The sequence below is a fragment of the Trichoderma evansii genome (genome assembly GCF_050947405.1).
Source record: "Trichoderma evansii strain SZMC 28006 chromosome Unknown GGI43scaffold_1, whole genome shotgun sequence".
Classification (NCBI taxonomy): Eukaryota; Fungi; Ascomycota; class Sordariomycetes; order Hypocreales; family Hypocreaceae; genus Trichoderma; species Trichoderma evansii.
The window spans coordinates 3157838-3179017 of NW_028145205.1; the positions used below are offsets into that span (position 1 = coordinate 3157838).

Sequence of the window (21180 nt, forward strand, 5' to 3'; positions counted from 1 at the left end):
TGCATACGAGTGCGTGGTGCAGGGTGGTGCAGGGAGGGGCTCTGCCAGGAGAAATGCGCTGTACATTGCCCGATGTGGCTGGCTGTTAGGTGTTTGGCGGGCCGTTGTCTGGCATCCCCTATTGCTGCCCGCGCACGGGGTACTCTGGCCCCAGGTACCTCGAGTCGTCGAATCGCCGTCCCTATCTGGCGGGCTTAGCAGCATCTTTGGCGCTGACTGTGCTGGCGAACCACATCGACAAAGAACTCCAAAGAAACGGCGCTTCGCGCACCGGTTTCCTGTGGCTGGCCAACCAGCAGCGACTTTATTAATAGCACGCATGTAGTCATACTCTGTACTAACAACTCGTGCTCTCTCCTGCACCTCTAGGGAGCATGCTAGCCGGGCCGGCACTACTAATAGCATGTACCTACTTGGTATGTAGTACCAGCATTTTGCATGATATACCCTGCTGGCGCTCTGCAGATGTTGTACGAAGCTCCTGGTTTCATGTGCTTACCTACGCTTTTATGAAGGGACTCATCATCATCTCGGCATCGTTGACGAAGCACGGACCAGCTGCTGAAGATTCCGGATTGCCAGAAATACGAATATTCGTACTCCATACGCTCCATACGCTCCATACGCTCCATGTATAAACAGTTTTCTTTGTCTCGTCAAATTTCGGTACCAGGGTCGCCTCAACGGCAGGCCTCAGCTAGGGCCTTGCACTTGCGCACCAAAATTTGCGATGTTTTGTGTGCTTGTCAAACATCTGCCGCTAGTCAGCTTAGAGGAACAATTTGAAGTTAAAAGTGCCTCGTTTCAGCTGTCAGTCAGCCACGAAGTTGAATTTTGTGCTATATTAGGGAGGAGGCGGGTCAGCCACCGCTAATCTGGTATGATAACCCTTACTTAGCATTGTTAGGATCGGTGAAGAGAGAATTGAGAACTTCTCTCCCGTACCAGGCGCAAAGAGCTGCATGATTACTACGCATTGCTGCATAAAGGACCCTGTCTTGTTCAGTTCTCCGCCCATATCTTCGTATAGACTGTGGCAACTGATAGCGCTTAGGTACCTTGCCGGTACGGAATAGTGCAGCTCCATAGTAGTGGATGCGCGTACATGCCATCGGTGTGTGTATGCCTTGGCGCTCAGCCTCACGGCGGAGTGCGGTTGCTGCGAGGTATTCTCCGCAAAGCGCAAAGCAGTGTTAGTATCTGCTGCTACTAGTACTTGTTTAAGCGAACTCAATGCGGCATCGTTCGTCGCATTGACTGCTTTGCCACGTTATAAACACTGAAGAAGAAAATGGGCTAACGCAACTGGGCAATCCAGCATCTCAGCCGTTGCGAAACGATTAGAACTACCTATATAAGAGGCATGCCAGAATCTTGCAATATCAGATACCTAGGCTTTAGACGCTACTTATAACTTCTCATGACAAAGCAGGCAATGAGAGACGGAGGATCTATAAATCAATAGATCTTTCGAGAGATCTCTCTAGCTGCGTGGTACTAGTATTAACGCCTCTCACTAGGACAATACGAAATATATTTGGCTGCTACTATTGGGCCTATTCTCCCGCGTTATCAACGGTGATCCTGGCGTGGTCGCATGCCTCGGCAAGATAGCCGTCTAAACGCGCCGTCGCCTCCGCGACTGGAAACCCCGACGCAGCGCTGAATACAATGGCACAACGAAATTTGCCAAGAAACGGAAACTATAGCAAGTTTTCCATTACTCTAGTTTTCAAAAATGTTATCATGTTGCAAACAGAGAGATTCTTGTGCGAAATCCAGGCGGTGCCGGTTTCCGCGATTCATTTATCTAGTCCGTTGCCATCTACCAGATAAGTGTCACCCAGAGGTCCTTTTGTAGCGCTAAATGGGGAAGGATAGCGTGCTGGTCAACTGTATAAACTCCCTGATCATGAAACCTCTTTTTCCATCTTCCTCTTCTTAACGGCTGCTTCACAACGTCGCGATGATCCCAAGAACCGGCAAATCGTACATGGACCTGCCCACATCGGGCGGGGGCACATATTACGATCGCATGTATGGAGAGCAGCGCAAGCTAAACATCAAGGGCATTGCTGTTGGTATCGCGCTTGCCCTGGGCACTATTGGCATGCTTTATAAGCCAGCCTTCAGGCATTACGAACGGATCGCCCACGATTGTTCCAAGACTCTCTCGGTTGATAAGAGGGCGCAGAGGGTTCTGACGACAACTCCCTTGATTGGTAAGAAATTCTCTGCGCGCATTAGAAGATCAACGCGTAGACTAACGCTACGCTCTTGACTTAGATGGACACGTCGATTTCGCCGTTTTCCTCCGCGGTGTTTTTGATAACCACATCGACGGCGATGATTTTGCCGGACCGTTTGAAAATGGAACGCTCAGTGGTCATCTTGACCTCGCGCGACTGAGAGCTGGTCGCTCGGGTGGTGCATTCTGGAGCGTCTTCGCTCCGTGCCCAGAAGATGGAGAAGACTTTTCGGATGAGAATTATGCTGCCAGTGAGATCCCATTTACCACTAACTCTATCCTCACACTGATTGTTAATAATTCTTTTGATGGCAGGTCTTCAATTCACGCTGCAGGCAATCGATACCATGAAGAGGCTCTTCACGGCCTATCCCGATCACTTTGCCCATGATATTGACGGCGCCGATGCCATGAAGGCCTTCCGAAGAGCGAAGCTGGTTTCGCCTTTGGGCGTAGAGGGTCTTCACCAAATTGCCAACCAGCCCAGCAACCTGCGCCTGTTTCGCGATCTTGGTGTGAGATACGCAACGTTGACACACAACTGCCACAACAAGTATGCAGATGCCGCCCTGCAGAGCAATCCGTTCAGGAAAGCAACCCCACTCTGGGGAGGTATTAGCCCCGATGGACGAAAACTGGTTCACGAGATGAATCGAATTGGCATGATTGTCGATCTTGCTCACGTCAGGTAGGAGAATCTGGTCCCTTTATTTGTATATTCACCTGCTGACTCTTTATGTTTTTGCTTGCATATAGTGAAGATACAATGATTGATGCCCTTGGCGGAAATGATGAGTGGGAAGGATCCAAAGCACCTGTCATCTTCTCTCACAGCTCGGCCTTCAGCATCTGCCCTCACCCGCGTAACGTCAAAGACCACGTCCTGCAGCTGGTGAAGAAGCGCAATTCCGTGGTCTTGGTCAACATTTACCCTGGATTCATCTCCTGCTTTGACGAAGGCAATGAGAACGGCGTTCCTACTGAGGACACTGAGAACGCTACACTGGAAAAGGTCGTCGATCACATTACACACATCGGAGATCTCATCGGCTATGATCATGTTGGCATTGGGTCCGACTTTGATGGAATTGACAGGGTTCCTGAAGGCCTCGAGGATGTTACCAAATATCCCGCTCTGATCGCCGAGCTCTTGCGACGAGGAGTCAGCGAGGCAGACGCCGCAAAGGTTGTTGGCGGTAATGTCATCCGTGTCTGGAAGGAGGTGGACGCAGTTTCAGCCCAGATGAAAGCTGCTGGTGCGCCCGTCTTGGAAGACGAATTCTAGAGCTGCAGCAGATAGAGTCGTATATAGCATCTACTCGTGCCTTTTATTTTATTCATGTACACATAATATACAAAGCCTGACACATAGGCTACTTCCTTTTCGACCAACATTTCCCATCGTTTAAGTTGTAAAGTGCAAACTCCGCTGCGTCCTCCGAAACTCCACACAACTCTCTCCTCCCTTTTTTTCACAAATCCAGTTCAGTAAGATACAGTCTAAGCCCTGCGATCAACTCTGTTGAGCTTGTTGGCCGTCGCTGTCTGTGTTCTTGTTCGTTGACCACGGGCAGGCAGACCCATGGCGTGCCGTCTACCTCTGTACGATCCGATGTCCTTTAACCTCCTAATGTTTTCTTGTACTTGTCTTCTTGCGTCCGTTTCTATCGTCATTTGCGATAATTCGGCTGTAAGAGAAGTCACTGTCCTGGGCGCCAGTGAGCCGACCTTGGCGAGGTTGTGAATAGAGTATTTGGCCATGATGCGGGCAGAGGTAGTCGGGCCAAGAGCATAGAAGGACTCGAGGGCTTTCTATTTGTTTGATTGTTAGAGTCGAATATATATACATAAACCGAGCTACACAAGGAAATTTGTCGGTTCGTGGGGTCTTTAATACCTTGACGAGCTGTCCCTCGTGGAAGCTGACTCCCAATATGAAGACCTAAAGGAAGAAAAGTTAGCCTAATGATCAATTCCATAGGACCACAAAAAGGAGGTTAATTGGTACCATTTTGAATGTCTATGTCGAAATCAAGTCAACGTCGAAAAAACAACACCGCAATGCGCCGTCCTGCCTGTTCTTCCGAGCTATCACGAAATCTCTCTATGGCGGCTTGGTTGAAAGATTCGCGGCTAGCCGGGTAAATGCTGGTTAAACTCAGCGTGTGGGTGTATGAGATCCTCGCCGTATGAGGCAGGCCAAGGGGTCTTGTGGGTCTTGAAGATACAACTGCAGCCACCGATGCTTGTAAGCGTGCGGCGGGGAAAGCCTGAAACGGACCGAGCTGTAAGGTACAAGTATATGTGTCCATCTCCCAACTCGTCGTTGCTGGGCTCATTCTTGCTTCTTCGATATCCACGACCGATATCACTGAATTGAGCAGTCATCATGTTTACCTTCAGGCGGCTGTTTACCACCGCCATTGTCCTGGTGGTGGGACTTTTATTCTTTGTCCGGACGGCTGAGGCTGCCAAAGGCCCCAAGATCACCCACAAGGTCTACTTCGACATCCAGCAGGGCGAGGAGAAGCTCGGCCGTATCGTCCTGGGCCTCTACGGAAAGACTGTCCCCGAGACCGCTGAGAACTTCCGAGCTCTTGCTACTGGCGAGAAGGGCTTTGGTTATGCCGGCTCCACCTTCCACCGTGTTATCCCCAACTTCATGATCCAGGGTGGTGACTTCACCAAGGGTGATGGCACTGGTGGCAAGTCGAGTAAGCTCTTTCAGATGCGGCGCTGCTCTTTGGTATATGCAATTGACTAACATCGGTTTCTCCAGTCTACGGCAACAAGTTCAAGGATGAGAACTTCAAGCTGAAGCACACCAAGAAGGGTCTCCTGTCCATGGCCAACGCTGGACCTGACACCAATGGTTCCCAGTTCTTCATCACCACCGTTGTTACTTCGTAAGCTACTCTTTCCCCCCACTTGAAGACCAATAGCGAGACAATGATTGGAAATCTAATGCACAATCAAACAGATGGCTCGATGGCCGACACGTTGTCTTCGGCGAAGTTCTCGAGGGTTACGATGTCGTTGAGAAGATCGAGAAAACTAAGACCGCCGCTGGCGACCGTCCCACGGTGGACGTCAAGATTGCCGCGAGTGGCGAGCTGGAGGTTCCTCCCGAAGGTATTCACGTCGAGCTCTAATATGTTACATATGTTACATGGTCGCTCCAACTCTTCAATCAATCAATTTCCGACACGGACGTGCTGATGAGTTTGGTCTTGAATTTCAGAGCTTTACGGTACGGCTGGCTGGGCTGCTGGGGCTTCCGAAAGTGCTGACGCAGCTACGGCATCCACGGCATCCACCCCGGCTGCGGCAGCTGTCAGAACATCTGGTGGATTTGGAGTGGGCTCTGTGCTGGTCTTTGGAGCCGTTGCTGTTGGCATCGTTGGTCTTACCATTCGAGTTAGAAACTCTAGCCCTGCTGGCTACACCAAGGCGCGATCGTGAACTAGTAAAATATGAGAACCGTATGAATAAAATACCAGATTCTGGATACAAAGACATTTTAAAGCGGCCATTTCATCGTAAAATTCTAAGCAATTCATCAAGTAGGATTGTATGCTTGCCACAAACGTAGAGGGTGCTGAGCATACACCAAATTCCTGTCACGTGGGTCGCGCAACTAGTAGTGGTTGAGAGGTCCGCTTTAGGAAATATACATCGCGGGCCAATTTTTTTTTTTTTTTTTAAAGAGCCAGTCGCTCACCAAATATCAGACCAGCACACTCATAATTATAAGAGAAGAAGAGAGAGAGAAAAGAACGAATAAGGAAGCAAAGAAAAGAAAAATGAAGGTTCTCAGTCTCAACTTCCTTACTTGCGCCGTCAAGGCCTGCAAGTCATCATCCAACTCGTATCCTTTACACCCTCAGGATGCAGAGCTTGTGCAAGATGAGATTGAGCTCAACCCAGATATGCTTATCAACGTGCTGCCACGCCTGGACTGGACAGCCCTCCGCACGACTTCATCAGAGGTACGTGGAATTTTCTCTTTGTGGACACTTCATCCTCACATATCGATATATGGCTAGTAGACGGTATGAGCTAACTCGAATCCTCCTATTGACAGCTGGGCTTTCCTGCGTTGCCTGAGCAAGCCCCTACACCAGAAGAACTGCAAGCTGATGAGAAGATGATCCGGGACCTTCATCACTTGTTGCTAGAGACACAGATTTCCGAGGGAAAGCTGGTCTGCGCCAACTGCGGGCATCAGTATGCCGTGAAGGAAGGCATTGCAAATTTCTTGCTGCCGAGCCACCTGGTGTAAGTTTGTGCTGCTGAAAACTTTTAATGTCACCTGAATTGACAAATTGGAATAGTTAAAGTAGTCAAGCATGAGGGCATTAAAATTAGAACTCGAAGGCTTTCGGGATAATAGGAGTACAGGCGTTTGTTTGGTCATTCAATATGGCTGAGGGAGGCTGGGTGGGAAAAAAGAGTCATATTTCACACGATGCAATCTATGTCACGTTATCTCTGTACAGGACGAAGTACCAAAGCATGTTATTCGATATGATACACATGAAAAGCAATGCATTTCCCACATTCTAAATTAAAAAATACTGTTACAGGATCCTAAAGCATAGACTCGCTACATGATATCTTGCTGGGTGCATAGTGCATTACCATTACTGATTCTTCTTCTGTGCGGCAGGGCCCATATCTTTCTCAAATGCACCATATGAGACTTCAAGGCTACCGAGAGCTCTAAGTCCAACACCGAGGATAGAAAGTAAAACAATGGCGGTGATGATGGCCATAAAAATACCTATATGTCTTATTAGTCTCTGCAGGATCAGATTAATATAGCTTGCTTCATACCGGGAGTGAAGAACTGGTACTTCTCAAACAGAGGCAGTTTGTCCCAGTCAGTCTTGTTGTCTCGTTGTTGTAGCTGTGCCCTCTGGACGTGTCTCTTAAGGTCCATGCGAACGGGGTCTACAAAGTCGGGCTCATAAGTTGGCTCATGTGGTGTGGCAAAAACGATGATTGTGTAGCTGCTGTCTGCCGTGGTCTTCTCAAGGCTGCGTGCCAGTGTATCATCTACTATCACATTAGCCACAGAAGATATGAGTTATTGAGTTTCCAGCACGACATACCGTTGTCAGAGAATGATCTAGCCCGATCCTCTAAAGACAAGGCTGCTAGGCGGACCTCGTCTATGGCAACCGTTTTATCCTTCTTGGCACAAGCAGATTTGATGTATTCTGATAGATCAGCACCTGCCAAATCTCCAACAACTTCAGATACAATGGCTTTGCCGTTGATTCGGCTGTCTTTGACGGCTTGACAAAGGTGTGGCATGGCACAGCCATCAGATCGTCGGAGGTCAGCGGCGTTCAGGCCAGGCTGAGAGACAATGAGATATCGGTCGGTCGGGCATGTTGACAGCACATCTCTAGCATATCCTAGTACTGAAGAGCTCGATTGAAACTGATCCGTGCTGGGAGCTTTGGCGAAGCTAGAAAGATGTCAGCGTCTCCCGTCTATGATCAAGAGGTCTATTGGTGGCTGCCCTACGGAGAGGTTGATAAAAGGATCCAAGGTGAAGAGTCGCTAAAGGCGTTTGCTGCACCAGACAGCGCCAAAAGGCTAGCAATCGTCTGGAAATGCATGGCCGATTCGTTTGTTGTGATGCTGGCCTGCAGACAGTCTGGGTTGCAGATTAAGGGCCGAGACTTGGAGCTTCGGGGATGCGACAGCGCGCTACATCATCCTCCGATTAGGTATGCATCTATCACATTTATTGCAAAAAACGGTAAGGCTAATGCGAATCCCTTGCAAGTCTCTATATATTAAGAGGCAATCCATTATTATGGACTGCACTAATACTAAGTGGGTAATACACCCTGCAGTACTCCTAAAAGTAGCATTTAAATATTTTTCGAAGGGACCAGGAAATTTTACAATCGTGACGGTGCCAAAGCCACAGCAAGAACTGGCATAACAGGAACAATGTTTGCGAAGCCGAGGCCGAAGAAGAGCCCCCTGCCTCCACCGAGCAGGAAGCGCAAATTTGGCGTTGAACAAGTTTCTTTCGATTTCGACGCACGAAACGAGTATCTGACGGGCTTTCACAAGCGGAAACAGCAGCGTATCAAACAAGCACAAGAAGAAGCCGCAAAAAAGGCACGGGAGGAGAGGATAAGAACAAGAAAACAGGTAATTGACGCTTCTTTCAATCTTTTTTTCCTATTTAAAATGCTGTCGCTTTGCCTCTGGTTATTTGGTCTAATTATATGTGCTGTCAATAGCTTCGTGATGAACGCATGAAAGAAGTTGAGGAGCATGTTGAGCACGTTAATAAGCTGCTCCGAGAATCTGGCGCGGTTGAGGATGACGCCACTGAGCAACAATCGCAATCAGATGAAGACGCCAACGATGGCGACTGGGACGGATTTCCAGACCGGCCGAATCTGGACATTGTTGACCACGAAGAAGAATACATAGACGAAGATCGATATACAACAGTCACGGTCGAGTCAGTGTCAATATCACGGGATGGCTTGGAACGACCGCAGAAGCCGCAGGAAAAGGCGGAGGAAGACAAAGAGGGAGAAGCAGAAAAGGCTGACCAGGCCCAGTCAGCAAAAAAGGGCCCAGTAAGACCCAAGAAGAAGAAGCAAAAGTTCCGTTATGAGTCAAAAATAGAAAGACAGCTATCAGGGAGGAAGCAAAAGGCAAAGAGCAGCGCAAAGGCCAGTGCGCGCAAATCGAAATGAAGACTTTGAAAACACATAAAATAGTTGCCAGCTTCAGCAGCGATCTATAGATACCCCAAACCGAAAGAGAGAGAGAAAAAACGACAGGGCGACAAAACACGTAATTGGTGAAATGCTGCGGCTGCTAAACATGCGCTTCCTTGTGACACTTGAATCTTCTCTATCAACACGCCTCCATCCTACTATGTTCCTTGGTGGTTCCTACAAAGGTCCAACCGCACAACTGTGGTGTGGGGCGACAAAAAGGTGTGCTGGCTAAGAAAGTACAATTAGATGTTTCCGATCTCATTCTGGAGCTCCTCCAGCTCCTTCTGCAGAGCTGCATGTTTCTGTGCCATTTCTTCATATTTCTGCTCCCACTGATCGCGCTCATTCTCGAGGGCCTGAACCTTGCGTTCGAAATGCCCGGCCTTGACATCAGTTTGTCGAAGCCTGTAATCAACATGTTAGCAGGAGTTTTGGCGGAGCTAATTCAATACGATAAGAGGGTGTCAAGTATCGAAACGTATCGAATAGTCGCAGAGGATGTGGCAGCAAACATACTTCTCGTTGGCCTCACGAAGAGTCTTGTCGGCCTCCTCAGCCTCATCTTCTAGCAGCTGGAGTCGTCGCTGCAGTGTCTCCTTCTGAGTACCAAACTCCTGTCCCTCGTCGGCCACCTTCTTGAAGTCTGTGATGGCGGTCTCCAGCTTCTCAACCTCGGATTGGAGGAGGCCGTTGTTGTGTTGCAGGGAGGTGATCTCTTGCTCCTTTGCTAGGTTCTCCTGCTCAAGAGTCTTGACCTTGCCCTGGAGCTCCTCCACCTTGGCGACAGCTTCATCAGCCTCCAAGCGGAGCGAGTTCATTTTCTAGCTCATCCTGTTAGCCTCTGTCCGGTCGGTGTAGCTTTCCCACAAGAGGCGTCGTGAAGTGAGAGTTTACCTCCTTGATGCGATCCATTTTGGTGTGTGTGAAAGATTTAGCTAACTTAGGTTGCTTGTTAAACAAAGTTGGAAGAGATTCCGGAGAGGGCTCGAGGTGTAATATGTAGAGTGTCGAATGGTCCTGGAAAGGGGGTGGGGTAAAGGAGAGTGTCTTGATGCCCCTCGATGCCGCCTGTTCTGATGCCTCCTTCAGTGGGCGGCCATGCCCCGCAGGCCTCAGAGAGACCTGGTACTGTAATAACACCAGCTGTCTTAGCACGCTGCTGAGCCGCGTGCTGGGCCGCGAGCTAGGCCGCGAACTGTACCTGCCAAGTACCCAGTAACTCGTGGATGGCGCGCGGACAAAGAATAGAGCATTGAACACCCTTACAAAGCTTGTGCTTTACATAGTATATCTCATTACACCGCTTACACAGTAAAGGCAAAAAAGGAGAGCAATATTATCCATGCAAGGCGCCCGGCTGGTTATCTCTCGTGACGCATCTCGCCCGGGCAGTACTTGACAGGTCAAATGACATTATGAACTAGCACAAGCAGCATAGTGATACTGCTACTAAGGCGGTGCTAGTAAAGGTGCAGTCGTAAATTGGTCACCTACTAGGTATATAATAATAGCATCCCTAGAGCGCAGAAAAAATCAAGGCTTCCTCTAATATACGATGCGAAATTAATCGCCTTCTCTATAATTTTACCGTTGTCTATATTTTGGGGAACCCTGTAGACTATTTGTATGGAGCTGTTCTTTTTTCTTTATCGATTTGCCTACCTAGGTTTATTATGTAATATGCTGCAGAGTTTAGTCTAGTACTACTTCAGTATTAGTTTGCAATTTACCTGCCTCTAAACCAAGCACCTTCCACAGTTGCCTAGTCAACGGCGTCTTCGCTTGAACAAGCGCAGAGACTATCAATACGCGCCATTCTTGAGCCATGATTTCGAACCTTGTCATGCCGTAGCACTACCCAATCATCCTCCTTCCGTAATTACTCCACAGAACCATACTTGTTTGCTAGAGATTTATGACTTGAAAGAAGAACAATTATACGAATAAGTTCTACCACACATTGCCATGCTCGCTGCCCGTCGAGAGCAAGAGAATCGGGTGCTCAATCACCAGGGTACCAACAAGCAGCAGCCGCAGCCCAAGACACCGGGCATGCGATATCTGCAGCGAGGCAATGAGAACGCACTGACGGGCTTTACAACCAAAAAAACAATCCTGGGAACGACCAAACTAGGAGAAAATGGAAAGATTATTGGCAAGAAACCGCTGCTAACCCCAACAGGTACGTGTTTCTCGCCAGGCAGACAATATATTAAAAGAAATCTAACTCATCGGATAGGACCTCGGAATCGAGCGCCGTTGGGAAACAAGACGACAAATGCCAAAGCAAAAAACGACGAAGGCCATGGGATCGGCGGTAAGGGCGCCGCAAAGGGGATTGAGAAGTCACAGGCCAAGAACCTCACGATTCAAAAAAGGAGGCATAAGCAGAGACAGAGACAGGCCGAACCGGCGCCAAAGAGGCTGCTCTTCCCGGCTAGAGACGGCCACGACCCCGACCAAGACGAACCTGAATACGCTCCTCCCAACCCTCAACCTCTACCCTATCAGTCCGACGTCTTTCCAAGCAGTGGCCTTAGTTTGAAGGGGCTAAATAAAGAAAATCTACTAAAAGGCTACTATGAGCATTTTTATAATCCGGTGGACGACAACGGCGTGTCGCGCGTGGAGAAGCAGCTAGAAAAAGAGATGAAGACTGCTTTGGAGAAGGCGATAGAGCGCAACGAATGCGAGACGGAAGAGTTTACATGGAATAGTGCCGATATACCAGATGAGTCGGAGGTGCGGTGGTAGAAGTAGCGTATACATATACAGAGGTTATACATCAAGTGCAGTGACGAGCTTCAAGAAATGCCCCGCTGAGGCTCGGATTATTGTAGCTCCGCAGCCCGCCATTCCAAGCGCGGGCCGCGACTTGAGCAAACCCACATGCTGACTACAGCGAAAACGAGGATCCTCATTGCATTGTCCCTTTTAAACTCAGAGCCAAATACGTCCAACCTCACCTCTTCGCCAAAGCACTTCCCGTATTTCAGCCGCCCACCTACGGGTTCTCGAGCTTGCCGGCCATCGCGCTGTGGTCGCGAACGACCTTTCCCTCTTTTGCCGGCTTTTCTCAGCGTTTCCTCTCTCTGCGACGGAGCGCACGCCGCCTATAAAGAAACTCAATTTTGCAGCGTCTCCAGGTCGCGTGGACGGCGCTCTAGCGCGTACCACAGAAACCGCCTGCCGTCCAGCTCCGGCAGAAGTTATGCATGGTAAACCCTCCCAAATACAGAGCGAGGTATCATGATTACACCACGGTGCATGAGATAGCAGGAGCTCATCGACACGATGACTCGTCCGCCACCAGGCGTGAGCTTCGCGCAATTCTTCCCCAACGCCCCGAAGTTCAAGACAGAAGTCCAAGGACGTGCCGACCGAGAACGGTCGAAGCGGGGCGTTCAGGCAGTTGATACAGCGCAAGAATCCACCGTCGTCACAGATGCCGATACGAATGATCTCGCTCGACCTTGCCAAAATATTTCCTCCTCATCAGATACCACACAGCCACATGCCGATGATAACGGATCGTCGCCTGGAGATATGCCTAGTACCGTAGGCTCAGCAAGTTCACATGCTAGCTCATCCTCTTCACTATTCAGCGCTTCCGCGTTACCAGTTGCGACAGCCACGTCTTCCGGGCCATCTATGAATGCGACTCCCTTCACTTCCACAGATTCGCCTTCCTCTATCCACGCGCTTGCGAAATCAAACATGTCTACGCCCTCAGTCGTCGAACGGGCCTTGGACCATACCATGCCCGCTGGCCAACGCCTGCAACAGGATGGCATCCCTTCAATTGAACGCCCCCTAGCTCGAGATCCTCTGCTTTCAGTCAAGGGCATCAAATGCACCTATGACCCGCTCCTCGATCGACTTCGCAAGAAAAATGTGAACAAGAACGCGAAACCAGTTTACAAGGAGTTTGGCTTGGTATGTATAATAACAGATTACCTCCGCTGCAGAGGGGGGGCGTCATTGTTTTCAAGCGCTGATGGCTAATTGTTGGAATAGGAAGATGACGCCCCCTCTGCGGATCCTCGCCTAACAAAGGCAGGAGATAGGTTAGCATACATCAACACAGACTATTATTTGCCCAAAGCACGCCTGCGGCATGCTCCAGAGAACCTCAAGCCATATCCTTATGACCCAAAAACATCCATTGGCCCCGGCCCTCCCACGCAGGTCCTTGTTACCAGATACAACCCTTTGGTGTCTTTCAACAAAGTGATAGCCATCTTTGCTGCCTTTGGAGAAATTGCCGAGAGCAGCAACAAAATGCACCCAGATACAGGCAGTTATCTTGGTTTTGCGACCATTCGATATCGCGATTCCAAGCGCCCAGACCGTCCACGGGTATCTGCTATTGATGCTGCGCGACGCGCCGTTCGTACTCGAGGAATCAAAGTTGACGCCGATGTCGTCAAAGTTGAATACGACCCAGAAGGCCGGAAGAGTCGGCGCATGCTGGAGGAAGTCTTAAAAAGAGAGAGAGAGAAGCTGGCTAATGAGTCGGCTCGGTCAAAGCCCCCTCCAACTGGACCGAAATCAGCGACTGCCCCTGGCTTTGTGCGGCCACCACCGACGGCACCCAAAGGTCCTGCGTCCCAGAGGGCTCCTCCAGCGACTGTAACCCAACCTACCCAGCCGGCTCAAGTACCAGCGCCAGCAGCTGCCACTGCTGCAGCAGCACAGGCTCGCCCTCACGGAGTCGTCGAATCACAAATCATTAGCTCCCAGCTGGCTAATGACCCATATATTTTCGTAGGGAGTGAAAGCGTTCCTACTTTACCCAGCATAATACCACATATGAAGAAGCGATTAAAGAATTATGGGTTCGAAGATATCCGCCTCGATAAAACAGGGTTCTACATTGTTTTTCGAAATTCATATACTGGGCGTAGCGAAGCAGAACGATGTTTTCGGGCTGTTAATCACACCGAATTCTTCAACTACAATATGGCTATGCAGCTTTGCTTGCCACGGTCAGCATATATCGATTCCGCCCCGAGATCGAGCCCCAGCCCCGAGCGAGCACCGAGAAGAGATCACCGAGCAGAGAAGGCCGAGCAGGAAAGGAAGCGCCGAGAAGAAGAGGCGGATCTTGAAGAAGAAAAGAGGCAGAGAGCTAAAAACTTTGACCCTGTAATCGCCGCCATGGAGGTAGTTCGGCTTGAAATGACGGAACATCTCATCAGACATATTCGCACGCAAATCGCGGCTCCTGCGCTGGCCGATTTTCTTGATCCAGCCAAGCATGTTGCCAAGAGACGGAAACTCAATATCGATCCTATGGAAACAGAAGAAGATGCTTTCGATAGCGGCAGTGTCAGCCCTAAATTGGGGACGCCAAACTCTCGGGCAGACCCTATCGAACGTCGGACTGGCCGCTTGGAGCCCAAAGCCCTCCCGAGGATTCGCAAGAGCAAAACAAAAGGCCTTGCACATCGTAGCACATTTGTCGATCCTTTTGCGAGAAAACGCGCTTCAGCAGCACGCGCAGCCTTTAGATCCTTACATCACCGTCTCAAAAGTCTGGATAGTGATTTTGAATCTGATGATGATACCGATGCAAGAGTATTGGCAGCGCGGGATACCAGTCAGTTGGAATCACGCCCGCGGAGTCGCATGAGCACCGATGACGAGGCCTCCAAGGATGATTTTGCTTCCTGGGGTCCCGCTGAAGATGACTCTATGACAGAAGCTAGCCTCGCCATTGACAGTGCGCATATAAAGAAGCGAAAACTGGAGGTCTCAATCGAGGCTGCCTTCAAACGACAGAAGAAATCCGATGAGGAGTTATTTGGCGTCAAAATTGACCAGATCGATGCGGAATTCAAAGTCGTTGAGGACTCGGATGACACTGGTTTGGAGCTAGAAGCAGCTGGAGAGCGGGAAGATTCAGCTGCGCTCGCTGAGACACCATCCGAAAAGCTTTCCAAGACGAAGTCGGCTAAATCCAAACGAAAATCTATGAAGCAGCTGCTCCAGGAACGCGAGACGTCAAAGAAACAGCTAGAAGTGGAATCTCAACTCTCTGATGCGGATGAAGCTGCAGATGAAGTGAACCCCACGATTGAGGATGTACCAGAGGCTGATATTGTACCCGAGAAGTATGATGAAAAGCTTTTCGCGACCAAGCCAATGACGGCGGCGGCAGCGCTCCCTGACGGCTTCAGGCCTGACATTGCATCTTTGACTTCCTTATCCCTGGGCCCCAAGGACGTCCCAGATCTCAGTAGGCTGCTCAAGAGATTTCAGATCGAGGAGATTGGCAATCCAGAGCTATGGCTGTGGAAACGAAATCGCGTCAGGGAACTCAATACAGCCGATAGCGTTCAGCGTGGCCCAGTCCGCATTGAGGGCTATTATGTGCCTAATGCAAGCGGTTGTGCGCGAACTGAAGGAGCCAATAAAATCTTGAACTCAGAGAAGTCGAAATATCTGCCACATCACATCAAAGTTCAAAAGGCCAGAGAGGAGCGAGAGGCCAATTCTAAGAAGACGGGGAGAGATGCCACAGCAGCGGCGAATGAAGCTGCCAGACTGGCTGCCGAGAAGCTCATTTCTAAAGGCAATTCCCGAGCCAACCGCGCCACGAATCGACGATACGTCGCAGATCTTAATGACCAGAAGAAGACTCTCGGACAAGACTCGGACGTGTTCAAATTCAACCAGCTTAAGAAGCGGAAAAAGCCCGTCAAGTTTGCCCGCTCTGCCATTCATAACTGGGGCCTGTACGCCATGGAGAACATCAATAAAGACGACATGATTATCGAGTATGTGGGCGAGGAAGTTCGACAGCAGATTGCGGAGATTCGGGAGAACCGCTACCTCAAAAGCGGCATTGGCAGTAGTTATCTCTTCCGAATTGATGACAACACGGTTATCGACGCTACGAAAAAGGGAGGCATTGCACGATTTATCAATCATAGCTGCATGCCAAACTGTACTGCCAAAATTATTAAAGTCGAAGGCAGCAAGCGAATTGTCATCTATGCCCTACGCGATATTGCTATGAGTAAGTGTGATGCCTATGTTTTTTATCGTCTGTCTTCAGCCAAGCTAATCATTCTATTTTAGACGAGGAATTAACCTACGACTACAAATTCGAGCGGGAAATCGGCAGTTTGGATCGTATTCCCTGCTTATGTGGCACAGCAGCGTGCAAAGGGTTCCTCAACTGATACCCGCCTTGCCTTCAAGGTATTATTTGGTCGATCCTAAGACTAGGACGATTAGCGATAAAATGTCGATTTTAATCCATATATCAGGCTGAGGGTGGACAATACACAAAAGCCAAGCAATTGGCTGAATGCTTAATACGTTATTATTTTGATTACTCTTTCTCAACCATTGTTTTCTCTATCTTATATGCTGTGCTGTCTGCCATCACACTTCAACTATGTGATGGCATAATGCAGGATTGGTAAACGGACGAGAGTTTTTATTTTATTTTATCCGGAAAAGAAAAGCAACAAAGGTGCCTTAGGATTAACGGCTGAATGCGATACTGAGGGATACAATTACAACACATGAAAAAGGAACGTGAGCTCTTTGCGTGCGGATTCATTGGGGGCAGTGACTTTCCCCGGCAGTCGTGGAGTTATTGTGACTTTGGAAGGGCAAAAATTCAGACAAGGGACCATGAATGATATGGAGGCTGCCTTATTTCCCATGTTCGTCGCCAGCACGTCTTCATTTAGTTGGCGACAAAGAACAAGTCAGAGTGGGCGTTTGTACATATAGTATTTGGAGTTTCTCAACGGATGGGAAGGCCAAGGGAAAAAGACTAAAGAGAAAAAAAAAATTGATAGGGTGAAGGGAAAACAGTTTATGGAGACAAGATGGAATAAAGGGAACAATGCTAGTTATATTCATCTTGCTATGCTAGGCAAAGTGTTAGGCTCTGCCAAATCATGATTGACCCGTCCCAATCGCGGCGGAACATTGTAAAATTACGAAGTCTTATTTGGCCCAGATGGGCGCTTCTCTTCTTCATCGTGTATCCCAATCCCAATTGATAACGCCAATAAAGTAGAATCTGTATGACTCGTACCCTGTAGACATTTGGCCATCATAGGCCGATGCTGGTTATTCATACTGGAAGAACCCCCATTCGTCCTAGTCAATTCAAATGAGAAGGCCCATTGTCAGAAAGAGCACGAGGTCCCAGCATCCAGTCTTGCATAGCGAGCCACTCGCTCCAATTCGCCTCAGCTACCTGTATCTCTTCCTCAGTAACGCCTTGAAGGGGCCGGAGGAAGGGCACCGTCTGGCCATTTTCCAAGTCATAGCTAGCCTTGACTCTCAACCAAGTCTCGCTCTTGGCTGCGAAGAGGTAGTTTCTTCGTTCATTTTGGTGTATGGAGCCGATACCAGCGTCCCAAGAATCGCCGAAGAAGCCGTGTAAGATGGCAGCAGTGTCGAATCCGGTAGCAACTAAACGGCGAACGTAGGGCACCAGAGAAACGTTTGTGTTGGGAGGAGAGGAGTTAAGCGCAGATGAAGTGGAACTATAAGTTCCGGAGGAGGCTGGACTCTGCTGGAATGGTAGTCGGATGTTGATAATTGCAGCAACAGCTTGAACTTCACTTGAATGCTGACCGCGCTGGAGGAAAAAGGAGACGCAGGATTGGTATTCGGGATACCAGTCGAAAAGATCAAACTGTGCTTCTTGGAAGGGCTGACCAGAAGATATGAGCTTTCTTTCATCCTCTTAAAAGGTAGCAGAGTAAGATATATCCAAGCCAAATGGGAATAGGCTATAAGGAACTTACATGATGAAACGACATGGTAATCCGTAAACGATATGGTCCTTCGTAGCTGGCGTAATTTCTGCTTGTTGGCACCGGAAGTTGGCCGATTTTGATCAGTCCGTTTTTCAGGGGCGAATGTCTACCACAAGACACCCAGATCTAGATCCACAAGAGATGGCTGCATCGAAATCTCAGTCTCCATAGATTACCGAAGAGGTCACCCCAGGATCTCACGATAGCCCTGTTGTAAAGATCGCCCCAGCCATGGAATCTACTTACACGCTTTCTCACCTGCAGTTCAACTGCAGTGAAGCCAAATGTTTAGCAAAAACAGGTTGAGTCAAAGACTTAAAAGGAAGTATATCTTCTCTTCTCTTGGCTCGTTCCCTTCTTTGTTCCTTTTGTGATATCAGATGTGAGTAAATAACAAAGACACGAGAGTGGCGGAGAATTCCTCAGTTGATATATATAGTGATACAGGCGTATAGACACGGTGACCCGTGAGGAAGGAGGGGGAGCTCGGGGAATATAAAGTTGGTAGCACGCATCATGTGAGTGATGCCAACACATGTTATGGCAAAGGTCCTCTGTGTATCACGGCAGTGTTAACCAGATGTGGAGCTAGAAAATGATGTTCCCAGAGGCTGGGTCGATGTGGACCGCGAATGAGAGAGACCATGGAACCAAGCGGGAGAACTCCAAGCTACAGCGTGAACGGACTTGAAAGTGGAGTGCCGTCATCCATTCAGTAGGCAAGTCCAAGAAGATTTAGAAGCAGGGTCGAGCGAGGCACAGCCGGTGTAACCGCCAGACAGGCCCATGACGAAGTCTCAGAGCTTCGATATAACACACTGCTATCAACCAGGCAGCGGAGATTGATTCCCATTCGACAACATTGGCAAAAAGCCCAGCCTCCGGTGCGTAATGACCGGACAAATGTCTCATTTCAAGAGAGACAGATGATAAGAAAAGGAGGAGAGGGGAGGTCGGAAATGCTGAGCTCGCGGCGCTCGCGGCCGGCCATGATAAATCCAAGACATTTCGATGGTGAACCGATGTAGCAAAGTCCACGATCAGATCAGTTGGTGTCATCAGATGTTGGTGGCTTGATCGGCTTTATTGAAGCCCGCAGCAACAATCCCTGTCGACGGAGAATGAGATGAGCAGGGACAGACCGGGGGGCCTGAGCCATCCGAGCTGAAATCACCCCCACAAGGTTGACGGATTGGGTGAGCCGTGGCAGCGAGGCGACGAGTGACACCAACCATTTGCCGGCCTTAGCAGATTGCCGGCCATTGTCCTTTGAACTATTCCATCCCTGCATGTAGGATTCAGCTACCAAGTCAGTTAGTACGACCCGGTACCTACATAGAGGGGGCCGCTAGGTACTGCAACTTTGCATGAGATTCCCGAGCTGTAACGAGTCGGGAGCTTGGATGATAAGTCGACCACCGCTTACTTAGTATATAAAAGACAGGGGTATATGTTCGTGGGATGTCACATGTACTCGTACTACCGCTACTAATCGCCTCTAACAACACGGATCAGTAGATGCTTGTATGAGGTGCGTGCGGAGAATAACGTGAACGAGATATTTACTGATGACTTCTTGGCACAAGCAGTGGCATGATGAGTAAAATCAACGACTTGGCATGATGCTTGCTATTCATGTTCCCTTGCTCTGTAAGGAATGGGAGCTCATCACACTTTGGATAAAGAAATACGATGAATAGAAATCAGTCAAAGGGGGCCAATCAAGATATCCAGAGTTGTCAATTGCGAGTTGTCTATATTAGTGATTGGTGTGTGCCTTATGATGAAGGTGTTTCCTGCTGGGTCTCAAACCATGCTTGAAGCTTCTTAAGAGCACGGCCACGGTGCGATATTTTATTCTTCTCAGCAGATTCCATCTCGGCGTAACTGGGCAATAAGGGTTAGGTCATTATCATTAGTTGAATGCAGTCAATGAGCGACTCACGTTTTCCCTTCAAATTCAAAGACCGGGTCCCATCCTAACGTTCATAGGCCATTAGTATACACTGCCGTGCTCAAGAAAATACACTTGACTGGATCGATGTCTTACCAAAATTAGAAGGGCCTCGAGCCGGTACAATCCGACCCTAGTAGGAACATATGTGAGAATGATATCTTTTAATCAGATATCTGATTCAACACCGCAATTGCAACTTACAGGTGTACGTCCTTGGAAGATGATGGGATCGCGCCCAGGTCCGGGAGAGTAGGCAAACGTGCATACTGCCTCGGCAGATTTATCTTCATATGCTGCCAGGAGGTTGTTCAAGCCCTGGTGGCCAACGCTATCGAGGAACCATTTGCTATCAGGTCGAGCAAAATGAGTTTCCAAGCAAAGTCAGGTAGATATCAACATATTGGAGAGCTTACATGTAAGGCCCAGGTAGTCCATTCAAGGCGTTAAAACAAAGAGCTGTGTCCTCTACGAGCACTGGGCCGTTCACCTTGATTAAGTTCGCCATGTTAGCACTTGCTTGATTTCTTCAGACTAAATCATAAATATGACAAACATACTAAATCGGCAGCCCGGCGGCACTTGGAGTTTGCAACCTCTTCAATGGTTCCCTGGATCTCCTCAAGGTCCAGAGACTGGCTGCGGATTTCGATACTCGGCTCCAGGATTGCCTTGACCTCTCTGAGCTTGTTGGCATTGCCGGTAATGAAGTGGATGAGGGGAGCCATTTTGCGTTTGGATAATATGCTGCAGGGAAATATTCTAGCAACAATTTGCTGTGTGTCTCGGTTCAAATGTTTGTAGTGAGGCAGATTGATTCTTTTTTTGCGGGCTGCCCAAGTACAGTAGTGGTATCTTAGCATCAACTGGATACCCAGATAATGTGCCGCAAGCCAAGAGAAAAGACGATAAAAAAAAACTCGTAAATCAAAAAATAATGCTATCTTTTCTCAAATATTCTTTACGTGAAAATTCATCTCATCAATGCCTATTTGAAATAATTTCCAGTGCTGTAATATATATCTAGTATTTTCACATTGATAAACCCATGGCGCATCATGCGCTGAACATGCCGCATGCTAATATGCTTTACAGGCGCTCAGGAGCAGGGATATAGGCTGCTAAGCGCCCATTACGCCGGTAAGTTTGCTTACTCCACAAGTACCAGTACCCGGCAGCGTCTCGCATCCAGGTACACAACGCACGTCACGCGAGCCGTACTTACTGTACCAGGCACCATTTCAGCGTGTGAGGCCGGGACCCTGGCTGAGACAAAGATGAAATCAGCCTTCAAAGAGCAATTCCCTCCCGCTGCGCCATACTGACGGGGGGAGGACGCCTCAGGCTTTCTTTCTTTCTTTCTCTTTCTTTGTTGGTCTCCTATTCGCGACTTCTAGCTGATTCCACGCTGGTCTTCTC

At 49.0% G+C, this 21180-nt stretch overlaps 11 protein-coding genes across 11 annotated transcripts; 6 read left to right on the forward strand and 5 right to left on the reverse strand.

The window, feature by feature from the left end:
• Positions 1 to 1262: 1262 nt before the first annotated feature.
• On the forward strand, positions 1263 to 3741 carry GGI43DRAFT_34503 (membrane dipeptidase-domain-containing protein). Its single transcript, XM_083202189.1, has 4 exons — positions 1263 to 2222; positions 2287 to 2499; positions 2564 to 2936; positions 3005 to 3741. Exons 1-4 carry the CDS (start codon positions 1967 to 1969, stop codon positions 3531 to 3533), a joined length of 1371 nt encoding a protein of 456 aa, XP_083066634.1. The 5' UTR covers positions 1263 to 1966; the 3' UTR covers positions 3534 to 3741.
• Positions 3601 to 4435, reverse strand: GGI43DRAFT_391872 (mitochondrial 37S ribosomal protein uS13m). Its single transcript, XM_083204492.1, has 3 exons — positions 4257 to 4435; positions 4146 to 4190; positions 3601 to 4060 (listed from the first exon to the last, which is right to left on the reverse strand). Exons 1-3 carry the CDS (start codon positions 4257 to 4259, stop codon positions 3749 to 3751), a joined length of 360 nt encoding a protein of 119 aa, XP_083066635.1. The 5' UTR covers positions 4260 to 4435; the 3' UTR covers positions 3601 to 3748.
• Positions 4436 to 4478: 43 nt separating this feature from the next.
• On the forward strand, positions 4479 to 5766 carry GGI43DRAFT_391874 (cyclophilin-like domain-containing protein). Its single transcript, XM_083204493.1, has 4 exons — positions 4479 to 4962; positions 5028 to 5154; positions 5229 to 5380; positions 5490 to 5766. The coding sequence occupies exons 1-4, from the start codon at positions 4638 to 4640 to the stop codon at positions 5708 to 5710; spliced, it is 825 nt and encodes a 274-aa protein (XP_083066636.1). The 5' UTR covers positions 4479 to 4637; the 3' UTR covers positions 5711 to 5766.
• Positions 5767 to 5934: 168 nt separating this feature from the next.
• GGI43DRAFT_391876 (RNA methylation protein TRM112) lies at positions 5935 to 6745 on the forward strand. The gene is made up of 3 exons (XM_083204494.1): positions 5935 to 6237; positions 6333 to 6526; positions 6583 to 6745. Exons 1-3 carry the CDS (start codon positions 6052 to 6054, stop codon positions 6584 to 6586), a joined length of 384 nt encoding a protein of 127 aa, XP_083066637.1. The 5' UTR covers positions 5935 to 6051; the 3' UTR covers positions 6587 to 6745.
• GGI43DRAFT_391877 (Ac45/VOA1 transmembrane domain-containing protein) lies at positions 6746 to 8002 on the reverse strand. The gene is made up of 4 exons (XM_083204495.1): positions 7784 to 8002; positions 7363 to 7724; positions 7085 to 7306; positions 6746 to 7031 (listed from the first exon to the last, which is right to left on the reverse strand). The coding sequence occupies exons 1-4, from the start codon at positions 7876 to 7878 to the stop codon at positions 6892 to 6894; spliced, it is 819 nt and encodes a 272-aa protein (XP_083066638.1). The 5' UTR covers positions 7879 to 8002; the 3' UTR covers positions 6746 to 6891.
• A 216-nt stretch (positions 8003 to 8218) lies between these two features.
• On the forward strand, positions 8219 to 8985 carry GGI43DRAFT_378987 (rRNA-processing protein RRP17; the record flags this gene model as incomplete). The annotated part of the gene is made up of 2 exons (XM_083202771.1): positions 8219 to 8425; positions 8518 to 8985. The coding sequence occupies 2 exons, from the start codon at positions 8219 to 8221 to the stop codon at positions 8983 to 8985; spliced, it is 675 nt and encodes a 224-aa protein (XP_083066639.1).
• A 134-nt stretch (positions 8986 to 9119) lies between these two features.
• GGI43DRAFT_34983 (tropomyosin) lies at positions 9120 to 10333 on the reverse strand. Its single transcript, XM_083202249.1, has 3 exons — positions 9907 to 10333; positions 9529 to 9833; positions 9120 to 9417 (listed from the first exon to the last, which is right to left on the reverse strand). The coding sequence occupies exons 1-3, from the start codon at positions 9922 to 9924 to the stop codon at positions 9255 to 9257; spliced, it is 486 nt and encodes a 161-aa protein (XP_083066640.1). The 5' UTR covers positions 9925 to 10333; the 3' UTR covers positions 9120 to 9254.
• Position 10334: 1 nt separating this feature from the next.
• GGI43DRAFT_34910 (uncharacterized protein) lies at positions 10335 to 11927 on the forward strand. Its single transcript, XM_083202236.1, has 2 exons — positions 10335 to 11194; positions 11252 to 11927. Exons 1-2 carry the CDS (start codon positions 10978 to 10980, stop codon positions 11764 to 11766), a joined length of 732 nt encoding a protein of 243 aa, XP_083066641.1. The 5' UTR covers positions 10335 to 10977; the 3' UTR covers positions 11767 to 11927.
• A 1-nt stretch (position 11928) lies between these two features.
• Positions 11929 to 16458, forward strand: GGI43DRAFT_35233 (histone methyltransferase SET1). Its single transcript, XM_083202277.1, has 3 exons — positions 11929 to 12948; positions 13030 to 16036; positions 16099 to 16458. Exons 1-3 carry the CDS (start codon positions 12307 to 12309, stop codon positions 16200 to 16202), a joined length of 3753 nt encoding a protein of 1250 aa, XP_083066642.1. The 5' UTR covers positions 11929 to 12306; the 3' UTR covers positions 16203 to 16458.
• Positions 16459 to 17019: 561 nt separating this feature from the next.
• GGI43DRAFT_35388 (uncharacterized protein) lies at positions 17020 to 18431 on the reverse strand. Its single transcript, XM_083202301.1, has 3 exons — positions 18054 to 18431; positions 17796 to 17853; positions 17020 to 17701 (listed from the first exon to the last, which is right to left on the reverse strand). The coding sequence occupies exons 2-3, from the start codon at positions 17808 to 17810 to the stop codon at positions 17144 to 17146; spliced, it is 573 nt and encodes a 190-aa protein (XP_083066643.1). The 5' UTR covers positions 17811 to 17853; positions 18054 to 18431; the 3' UTR covers positions 17020 to 17143.
• A 1154-nt stretch (positions 18432 to 19585) lies between these two features.
• Positions 19586 to 20489, reverse strand: GGI43DRAFT_378992 (inosine triphosphate pyrophosphatase-like protein; the record flags this gene model as incomplete). The annotated part of the gene is made up of 6 exons (XM_083202772.1): positions 19586 to 19694; positions 19753 to 19786; positions 19858 to 19894; positions 19966 to 20110; positions 20178 to 20251; positions 20322 to 20489. The coding sequence occupies 6 exons, from the start codon at positions 20487 to 20489 to the stop codon at positions 19586 to 19588; spliced, it is 567 nt and encodes a 188-aa protein (XP_083066644.1).
• Between the last annotated feature and the right edge of the window lie 691 nt (positions 20490 to 21180).